The following is an 11,156-nucleotide window of genomic DNA, read 5'->3' on the forward strand; positions in this document are numbered from 1 at the left end:
TTATGCATATTATTGATTTAATAAATTAAAAGAAAAATTCAGTCATGATATTCATTATTATCAAATAAAATAACTATTGTTATTAATAATGGATATAATTTGTCAAAAAATATTGTTGTTGTCCTTTTTGAGCTTGTTAAACTTTTATCGTATTAATTGTTTGCTTGATTTGTTTCCAAATTAAACCTTCATTGAACCTTCATTCATCACGTCATTGGATTCCATATTGTGGTGGACATAGAAGGAAGACCCTCCAGGAGAACCTCCGGTGGCCACTAAACCTATCGTGAAAACACCGCCTGTGTTTTAATGTGAAAATCATCCTTCAGTCCAGTTTCAAGACGAGAGACACTGAAGACTTTGTCATGTAACATGAATGTTATAAAGTTTCCTGTTTTGCAGCAGTTTGATAATCAGTCTCCAGGGTTCTTAGGGTGTTTCTCCTTGACCTGCTTCTTCCTCTGGAGCTATTGAGGTTCTCTGGTTCCAGCTGCTCCTCCCACTGAGACTCATCCTCATGCGTCTGAACACTTCTAAACCTGCTGAAGAACAACCTGCAGCTGCTTCTCCTCCCTCATGTTTCCACCAAACCGTACTGAGACAAGAAGCCGCCGCTGCTCTGTCCTGGTCCTCAGAGGAGAAACCAGCTGGTTTCCTCACAGCTTCACACGTCTGACGCCTTCAGCGACTCGACCATGAAGCTTCCCCTCATCATCCTCATCTTCATCAGAGGTACACATGTCAGCACTCTAAACTAATTTTTAACAAAAGCTCTAATGACAGCAGGAATCACTCTGGATTCATCTCTAATTAACTCTTACAGGTCCATATCAGACCTTCTTTTCTTAGGTGAGCTTATTGAAAAGACAGATTTTATGAAAGTCAATGCTCTTATGAAAAGTAAACAATGAATGTTTTTCAGTCTGGATTTAGGTGAAACCACCGTGCTGTAGCTGCACTGACAAAAGTGCAAGATGACATTTATGTAAACAGTGTCACATCTAAAGCATCAGTTTTAGTGTTTCTGGATCTCAGTGCTGCTTTCCACACAGTGGATTATCAATCTCACATATCAATCTCACAATGAAAATAAAACCATCCAGACATAAAACAACATCTCCATTCAGAAAGTATTACTGCAGTCTTCTCATTGTACACTATCATTATTAATCCTGTATCATTATTCAGACTGTATCCTGACTGTGATGTGATTCTCTGTGTCGTTGCTCTGCAGACTCTGTACCGACTCCTCAAGTGAGCGTATTGAACAGAAGCTCTGAGAGCTGCTCTCTGAGCTGCTCTGTGGACTCAGCTCAGGAGGACGTCACGCTCCTATGGTCCAAAGACCTGAAGATCCAGAAGAAGAGCCTCCCTTCTGCCTCTCTGTCTCTGACTTTATTCTACCAGCAGGACCTGAACTCTCCTCTTCAATGTGTGGCTGAAAACCCTGCAGAGAATAAAACAGTGTCAGTTGATGTGAGGACGTCCTGTCAACTGAACCGTAGAGTCAACACCAGCAGCTCCACAGTGTCCAGACATTGTCAGTGACCTCTGACCCTGACCTGGAACAATAACTCATATTTCAAAGCCTGTTTGGTGAAGTGTGGTGTTTATGTTTCACTTAACAGGTGTCATCCTTATCATCATCTGCATCGTGGCTGGTGTCATCGTTTTACTCTCTGTTTGTAACTTATGGAGGCTTCGTCATCAAAAGAACACCGTCCCAATACTACAGCAACATTTAGTCCACTGATAACTTTGTGACTAACTGTATCAGAGCGGTCACAGAAAAACATCTTCCCATCATCCTTGGAGTTTGAACTCGCACACGTAACCTGCCTCCTTTGAAAAGCACAAAGCGTGACTTGTTTTTCAGAGGCTCTGCATTCTCACCCTGTCATCTTCTTGCTGGAAGTAGGCGTTTTGTTTCCATACAGCGACATTTAGTGGTCATAGGTAGTATTTATTAGTATACTTCAACATATAAATCATATGACAGCCAGAAAAAGGGTCACTTATAGTAAATTCCCTGAACACAAATAAGCTTAAGCACAATGATTTGTGTGACTTTTGTGTCCAGAGATCAAATGTGAGCAGGAACTGATCAGTCTCAGGTCCATGAAGGCTCTTCATGTAGAAATAGGTGTGTGGATGGTGGATCCATGTGTCTCCTCTGAGTCTGCAGGTTGGTTTCAGCTTATTTCAGGTGTGATGGTGAAGTTGGTGCTTCCTCTCTCTTCTGCTTCAGGTTCGTCAGAATGATCCAGAGAACGATGAAGCTCCAACACAGAAGAATGGGAATCAGGAAGAACCAGGACTGTGAGTCAGTCTCAGCTGTGGGGAACATGTCAGAGTCCACCGTAAGTCACCCACAGTCCAACATGCAGCCTCACAGTCAGACTGTCCTACAGCACTGATGGGGTCTGGGACCCTCTGGCGGGTCGGCAGAGGTCACAGGGTTTGTAGGTTGATAACATTGTCACTATAACTATGGTGCACATGCAGACAGAAGCGTCAGTCTCACCTCTGAGCTTCAACTTGCTGCAGAATGTCGCCACGTCCACCATAAGAGTCCGATGTTCTGCAGAGTTTGCAGCCACACATCTGTAAGAGGAGCTGTAGTCTGACTCAGGTACGGTGAGAAGCAGAGGCCCAGCGGAGGCCCTCTGCTTCACCACGTCCTGGTTTTTGTACCACAGCAGCATCGTGTCTTCAGCTCCGTCCACTGAGCAGAGCAGAGAGCAGCTGTCCAAGCTCACGTTCACCATGTGCACTTCAGGAGCTCCAACAGGCTCTACAGGAGAGAGTCACACACAATGATTCAATCTCTACTGTTCAAAACTTCAAGAGCACCACCTCAGGTGGTGAAAAGTGGGGTGTGACCTAATTTGGTAGCTCCACCCACTTCCTCCTCTCCAAGTCTAGGGGTGCATCTGAATGGTCCCTCCTATCTCCTTTCTTATCCTCTTTTCTTAACCCAGTGTTGTCATCCAAAGGTGTTAGGAAACTTCCTGAAGGAGTTTGGAAAAGGAGACCACGTTGTTTTGACAATCAGACCGCACTTCCACTAGGTGACGTAATAATAATCCGACGGCGGTGGAGGTTAGTGACGTCTCTCATGCTGAAAAAACTACACATTTTCGAAAATGGACTGAAAAAAGTGCATTTAAAACACTTTCCCCAGTGCCTCTAACTGCTGATATAATCTGTAATATCACAAAGTTTGAATTGAAATCAAAGGAAAAGAAGCTTCCAGCCTACGAGCAACAAAAGTGAAACGGCTGCCACGTGAATCAATAACCGATGCAAACTGAGAATAGGCTGTACAAAACGTTTACTTGACTGGGTTTGGTTTACAACTTCCGCATAGCATCTATAGTTGGGATATTGGTTTTAGAATATTTAAAGTTATTCAAGGCATATTATTTCATACATGATCTGTTCCCTTTTCAATCATCGTGAGTTTCCGTGAACACATGGAATTGTGGGGCAGTATTGTCTCATCTCCTTTGGATCCATCAGTGTTTTCTAGGCTAAAGGAGGTTATAAAAGAAGCATTGAGCCTCCTTTCCTTAGCTTATTGAAATTTTGAATGCTCCTTATTATGGCACTTCCGGGGTTTAAGGGAAATAGTATAAGAAGGTGACCGGAGGGACTATTTGGACGCATTCCAGGCCTGAAGTATTTTCCTATGTCTCCCAGCCTCCATCTTGTTTGCTTGTTAGTAAATGTTTGCCATGTGTCTTGGATTCTATGTCAATGTAACAGAATTTTCCTTTCCAGGAAATAAATTTATTTGCAACACATTTGCAGATGTTGTATTTCTTTCTTGCGTTTTATACTAATTAGGGCTGTTTTTTGAGAACCCTAGGATCTTAAATCTACAATCAAGATGATAAAATCACCAATAAATTGAATTTCGAGTTTAAAACGTGGCTTTCTGAGGATTTGTGGCTCTAAAAGAACCCCTGTACCCAAGAGTTATTAATACCACAGAAAAACCAAAGGAGCTGACACACACAAGACAATACTGCAAAACTAATGCTAAAACTACAACATGGGTGCTAAAGCTGCCACATGAATGCCAACACCTAAATGTGAGCCTCTTCTCTGTGTCTCTGCAAACTTAGAAGATCCAGGACAAACACAGTAAAATATAACGCCAATTATGACCACATCCATCTCACAGCACTTTGCATTGGCATACAATGTAGAAAAATAACAATCCCACGTACTCAAGCTATGGATCACGTCAACGTCAATATCAAAAGTTACAAAAATGCTAAAGCTATAACATGTCTGATCTTCACGCAGAGACTGTGGTTGAGTCCTGAACTTGAACTGAGAGCTGGTCCAGTATCAGAGGTGTCTGATTATTTGTAGGAACTGTAGAAACCCGTAGGGGGCAGCATTGTGAAGCACATACAGCTGTGAGTAGCCATGGTTTCATGAACCACTGTCTTTTTTTCCCCAGAAGCCACTAGATGGCGCTGTTTGCTGGACAAACTTTAGAAAGTACACTTCATTGCCAGTCTTTCAGCCTCTATCTTCAAACCAAGAGTACCATGTGGTGGAGTCAGAAAATATAGAAAGTGGTTCATGAAGCATCATGAAGCTTCATTTGGCCATCACCTGCTTTGAGAGAAGAAGAACCCTGTTTTGTTTTGCTTTGGGTTTTTTGTTTTTTAGGAGCTATAAACTCTTTTCTACATTTGACAGGAAGCTGATGCAGAGAAAAACTCGATGACAGAGAAGTTTTAAAGTTCCCCCACGCAGGCCTACATGTTTCCTGATCACGTATTCAAACCACACGTCACAGTTTCTTCATGAGAGGAACACAAAGCACAACTGAGGATTCAGAGCAGCTCAAACTGCAGCTTTTTATCAGATTTTCTTCCTTTTGTCGTCATGTTTCTGCTCTTTATATCTAACACTTCGTTCACATAGATTTTATGATGAATTTCACTTCTCTAATATCTTACCATAGCATGTTGGTTACACTGTTATTAATTAATTCACTCACACCCTCAACGGAAAAATAGGAAAACATGACGCCCACAAGCTCATACAGGCCCACATGACAACTGTGGAAAGGAGAAAAGTATTACGGGTAAAACATCAAGAAAGTGGAAAAATATTACAAGTAAAAACATCAAGAAAGACAAAATAATGTTTCTGGTTTCAGCTGAATGCTTTATGAGCCCATTGGAAGTCTCTTATTTCCCACATTGAAGGGTCAGGGTTGATAAACAGATACCTCAGGCTCACCTGCAGCCATTCTGTCAATAGGAAAGTTCATTAGTATATCACATTCAGCCACAAGGCAAATCACAGTGCTTTCCAAGGATATAATAGAAATACATTAAAACAATGTGATTAGGAAAGACATTGAGAGGAGGATGAATAAAATAAAATACAGGTCACTTCCTCCCCACTTGCTGCATTTGACCAGAAGAGTGAGCTCACCAGTGAGGATGCTACACTTCTATCAACCTTCAACTCTGACTCCAGAGGCCAAGCTGTGCTGCAATCAGCTGAGACAAATTCAAACGTCCACTTCTTCTCAAGCAGCCAGATTATTTTTTGTGACTCCCTACACACCAATAGATGCCTTTACGGTCTCAGTGCCACTATGGTGAGGAACAAGGAGTCCATCGCCCTGATGATGCTGCATTGAGAGCTATCAATGAGACCTCCTCCTTTTCCCAGCTGGATTCACACAATGCTTTATCATGTAGTTTGTATCAGACAGGGAGATGATTTGAAGACAGCTTCAACATTGTGGTAGGTCATTTTGAATATCTGCTCCTGCACTTTGGCTTCACAAACGTCAATTCTGTTTTTTCTCTCTGGCGCTGCCTTCAGATAGTTCAGCTTCAATCCCCCAGATAGAACATGTATGGTTGCTCTCTGACTTATACGTGCTCCTACTTGGGAATGTCATCGGGAGACATGGCACCACCTTTCACAGGTATGCAGATATTAGACAGCAGAATATTTCCATATCTCCTAATGACATAAAGCGATTTGACCTCCACCATCTTTGGGATATAATTAGAGGAAGGCCAGCTGAAAGTGGACAGTGAAGACCCAGACAGTGGTGGAACAGCCTCAACCCACTTCAGTAAAGCTCAGTAAATATTGTTTTTCAACCAGCGGTTTCTTGTGGATTTCATCCTGGTAGTTGGTCCTCTCATAGACTCTTGAAGCTGAGGATGCCTTTAATAGGCTCCAACTCGTGGCTGTTTTCCATTTGTCCCAAATCTGCTTCAGTCCTAAATGTCCGTTGGACAACTGGAAGTCCACCAACCACTCTCACCCCCTGTCGCTCCTCCCTTGTTCAGTCATCAGGAAAGTTATTCTACACAATATCAAAGTTTCTTTGTCGCCTTTGTTATCATTAGCACAAAAGCCAAACTGTGAGGATAAATCTGGCAAGACATCCTAAAAAATATTGATATTTCAACAAAGTGAAGAAGACAAATCCAACGTACCGTAGACGATCAGATAATCTGTAGAAACGTCTGTTCCTTTCTTTAATTCAACGGTAAAGATCCCAGAATCATTTTTCTGCAGCCCGGTGAGACTAAAATATCCTGTGTTCTGGTTCCAGTGAAGTCTCTCCTTATAGTTAGCATCCAGTATCTGCAGTATATTTTCATATATCACAGCTAAATTGTTTTTTTCACGTAACAGATATCCTCTTTCCACCACAGCACTGGGCAGAGTGACATTTCCTCCTACAGAGGCTGTCAGGGTCTTCATTGGATCAGCAGCAGATGAGATGATCACTGTGAAATAAAAACACATGCATCCATCAGAAGGACAATATGGCTGCAAGTTAATAAGAGAAAAATCAGACGGGCAGAAGAGCTGGTCAAATTTATGACACATCCAGTCAATAATTTCATTGGTGCACTTAGTCAGCAGGTATAAGAGACTGTGGTCATTCACTGGCACTGACACTGACACTGACACTGACACTGACACTGACACTGGCACTGGCACTGACACTGACACGTGAGCTGAGTGTCTTCTACATAGTTATAATACCAGATGTTCTAATGTTCCATGATCTGAGCCAGAGGGAAAATGTATATGTTAAATACAGAGGCCCAAGGATAGAGCCTTGAGGAACCCAACAAGTGCTTTTCATATGCTCACACTCATAATTACCTATTGTCTATTGGATGGAGAATAGTCTCCATTTTGCAAGTAAGATTATAAAATGTGATTTTTGAATATTGCAGAGAGCGTGAGATTAAATAAGTCTTACTTCTTCCGACCCCTATTCAGGCATGTTAGATATATGACTATGTATGTATGTATGAGTTTACTCGAATATAGATAATATATTTGGTGTATTTGTTTATTTTCTTAGAATATGAATTTATATTATCATCAAGTGGTTTATAGATGGAAATGGATATGTGTGTGTGTGTGTGTGTGTGTGTGTGTGTGTGTGTGTGTGTGTGTGTGTGTGTGTGTGTGTGTGTGTGTGTGTGTGTGTGTGTGGGTGTGTGTGGGTGTGTGTGTGTGTGTGTGTGTGTGGAATTAGGTGCATCTGTGTGCGTATGTGCTTGCACACAAGTTTTTCTCATGCCTGAAATGAATTAATTGATTAAAAAAAAAAAAGACTGAATGCAGTGCCAGAAATTCCCAAGTATTTTTCAAGCCTGCTAATCAGTGTTATTTTCAGCTGTGTCAAAAGAAGAACTGAGATCCAGTAGCACTAAAACTGAGACTCTAGATGTGTCACTGCTCACAAAAATGCAATTCAGCATTTTAATAAAGAGCAGTTTCAGCGCAGTGGTTTGACCTAAATCCAGATTTACTCTTTGTTTTTGTTTAAAGAGATAATTGCTGTCTTTAGAGCTTTTGCACAACCTGTCTGACAAGACCTGTTGACTATCTGTGGTACATCTGGAGATGTACAATTAAAAACATCTTTAAGAAAGGTTCTGGGTAAAGTGTCAAGGCTGGACGTTGTGGGCTTAAGGTGCTGAACAATGTCAGCTATTGAAAAAGGTGAAAATGTGCCTGATTAGACTAAATATTTATGTTTGGAGACTCAGGTGTTAGTCATGCTGGGATCCCAAATCATTACAAGCTGCAGCAGATAGCCTTTCGGGAGGGACTGATGCTGAGAGATGATTCAGTCCGTCCACAACACTCAATAAAGTGTGTGCATTATCACTGCGTTTGGTGATAATCTCATTGACAACCACTGACTGGCCCTTTTTAGTTGTAAGTTAGATATTCAAAGTGTTTATATGTAGGTGAATGAGGAGATTTAAATTTCAACACCTGCCTTCCTCCTCCAGGCGACTTTGTCCCTGACTGGAGCCAGAGCAGCAAAGATGTTTCTAACTTTAGAACAGAAGTTTTCTTGAAAGGAGCTGAAGGCAGAGCTGGTGTGTGAGTGAGCGTCGGGGTAAAGAACGTACATTTATGAATAAACGTGAATTTAATAAAATACGATTTCTGAACAAGAAATATATAATTACATTTTAAAACACACATCTATTTACTGGAAAAATAACTATAAAGATAAAGATTACAACTGCATGCCTGTTATCAAGACGGCCACAAATAATTCAGATCAAATCAAATCAACCTTTATTGCAAAAGAAACACACACATATATATATATATATATATATATATATATATATATAGACAACAAAAATGAAATTAAAGATTAAAACCTATATAAACACGGTCATTAGTGCCTTCAAAGTGCAGATGTGTACCTGTCTGACACTACTTTCCTTTGGTCTGATAAAAACCTTTCTAATGTCCTTGTTTGACAGCTCCAGCCTGTTCCTAAATTTAAATACAACATTTCAGATAGTAGCATTAAGAGTTGACACGTTATTTATCACAAACTACTGACTGGCAAGGTAAAAGCAGTGCATCATGGTATGCAACCTGAAGCTTGTGAAATTTGGCTCTACTTCAGTAAGTAACTAATTATTTTGCAGTAACTAATGAAGTAACTAGTAATTTTCCAGGAATCCAATTTAAAAATGAGTTTAGAGTGCTGACATGTGTACCTGTGATGAAGGTGAGGATGATGAGGTGAAGCTTCATGGTCGAGTCTCTGAAGGTGTCAGACGTGTGAAGCTGTGAGGAAACCAGCTGGTTTCTCCTCTGAGGACCAGGACAGAGCAACAGCTGCTTCTGTGACTGAAGGAAAGCAGCCACGGTCTGAGAGCTGTGAGCTCCTCCTCCTCCTCCACTGCACCACCTGCTTCATCTACCTGCAGATTCATTTTATTTGGCAGATTGTTAATCTAATGGTAATTGAGATCTTTCTGATTAAATTCAAGTTTTGTCCTGAAGTGTTCTGCTCTCGTCCTTATTAGGGACCGAGCCTACCGGCAAGGTCCCTATTGTGTTTCGAACGCAACCGAGAAAAAAAAGGCTGGGCCCCGCAGGGGCCCAGCCCAAGCCCAGAGCCCTATAGTAAGTGCCCCAGCATGAAAGGTGGTGCCGGGCCCCCGCAGGGGGCCCGGCACCACAGACCTGGCATTTCATATTGTTCTTCTAATGTTTCTTCTTCTTATATATTCTTTTTCTTTTCACTCCGGCCCATATTTGACCCCCTAAACACGCTCAAAAACTCACCAAATTTGGCAGGCTCATGAAGAATTCTTGCCTCCAGAAGACCATGTAAAAAAAACCACAAAATTGCCTAAAGGGCTCTCTAGCGCCACCTAGAAGTACTAAAACGGCCACCGAGGCCCGTAGGAATGTCGTAGAGACATCAAACTAAAACGTATTTGTTCGTCTCATCGAGACCTACGATTCACGCGCTCTAACTTTGGACCTAAATCCAACAGGAAGTCCGCAATTTGCCTTTCAAAATACGATTTTCGCCCAAAAACCCTAAACGCAAACGCTATCTCCTCCTAGGGCGAAAGTCGCATCGGCTTGAAAACAGTATGATTTGAAAGAGGAGATTGTCCTCTTCAAAAATTTAGAACAGATTGTTATTTAATGCTACGGTTTCATTTTTATGAGCCCTCAAAGTTTCCTAGTAGAATCATGCCTCCTCCCTCCTCCTCCCTCCTCCCATCCAGATACATGGGAAAACCGAAATTTCACCTCCAAAACTGCCGTGACAGAACAGTCCGAACTACTATCAAATGTGGCCAAACCGTGCCTCGCAGAAACAAACCGAGCACATCAAAATCACCACAAGAACCTTACGAACACGATGATGTAAGAATTGTGGGGAAAATTCTATAAGAAAGGTCCTTTTTGACGAGTACGAACCGTGCTGTCTGATTTTTTTTCACCCACGATTTAACATCGAGTCTGATGGAGCAAAATCCCGCGTTTGCGTCAAACTAGGACTCCCACAGTCTAAAGTTTACGCGTGACTGTTTCCAAACCCACACAGACTGAAAGAGGACAAAAATTCCTCTCAAGAAATGATCTTTTTATCCACGTAGCTGCCCGACAAGTATGGATTCGGAGGACTTGTTTCCAAAATATTTTCGGAAAATCATTCGGCTCTCACTCTGATCACATGCAGTAATTAACTGCAGCACCTGGCCAGGCCAGTCTGTGTAATCTAACACCAAGCATGATGTCACAGCTTCCGGAATGTTCCGCCATGACAGTGCTTCACTATGAGCTGACCTGCTATCAATGGCTATATAATGCATGTGTACTAATGTGTGCTTTGTGGAGGAGCTAACATGCTAGTGGGCACTTTGACATAATGCTAATGCTTTCTAATGCTAATGCTAGGCCTGTTAGCTTAACTGGTTAGCATTTCAGATTAGACCAGATTTCGGGTCAAGAACACCTGGGGGGTTAACCTGTGTGATTTTCAGATACATCACAGGTCCAAGCATGCTACCTAGCATGCTAACAAAGTTTTGTTCGATTGAGCTGAAATTTGGTTTGTGGCCTTATGGGGGCACTAGGAGGACGTATCACTAGCTAATTAGCTGGTTCCCGCCTATTTTTGACCACGCCTTAGGGTTAGCATCCTAACAGAGTTTGTCGGACTGACCTGAAATTTTGTGGGTGGCCTTATGGGGGCGCTAAGGTTACGTATCACTAGCTAATTAGCTGGATCCCGCCAACTTTTGACCACGCTGTAGGGTTAGAATGCTAACAAAGTTTGTCCGATTGAGCTG

The 11,156-nt window shown here is 41.9% G+C and overlaps 1 protein-coding gene across 1 annotated transcript; it reads right to left on the minus strand.

Annotated features, from left to right (window-relative positions):
* Window positions 1-1,946: 1,946 nt before the first annotated feature.
* On the minus strand, window positions 1,947-10,544 carry LOC308110303 (CD48 antigen-like). The gene is made up of 5 exons (XM_080464513.1): window positions 9,631-10,544; window positions 9,057-9,263; window positions 6,495-6,791; window positions 2,525-2,794; window positions 1,947-2,334 (listed from the first exon to the last, which is right to left on the minus strand). Exons 2-5 carry the CDS (start codon window positions 9,091-9,093, stop codon window positions 2,198-2,200), a joined length of 741 nt encoding a protein of 246 aa, XP_080320639.1. The 5' UTR covers window positions 9,094-9,263; window positions 9,631-10,544; the 3' UTR covers window positions 1,947-2,197.
* Between the last annotated feature and the right edge of the window lie 612 nt (window positions 10,545-11,156).

This window comes from Lipophrys pholis (assembly GCF_963383615.2).
Source record: "Lipophrys pholis genome assembly, chromosome: 5".
NCBI classification, from domain to species: Eukaryota; Metazoa; Chordata; class Actinopteri; order Blenniiformes; family Blenniidae; genus Lipophrys; species Lipophrys pholis.

Excerpts from the sequence above, each read along its gene's own strand:
- LOC308110303 (XM_080464513.1), bottom strand. The coding sequence starts at position 9,093 with ATGAAGCTTCACCTCATCATCCTCACCTTCATCACAG. Across the intron at positions 2,795-6,494 it reads AGATTATCTGATCGTCTACG|AGCCTGTTGGAGCTCCTGAA; the intron begins GTACGTTGGATT and ends TCTCTCCTGTAG. Across the intron at positions 2,335-2,524 it reads CAGCAAGTTGAAGCTCAGAG|CTGAGACTGACTCACAGTCC; the intron begins GTGAGACTGACG and ends TGTTCCCCACAG.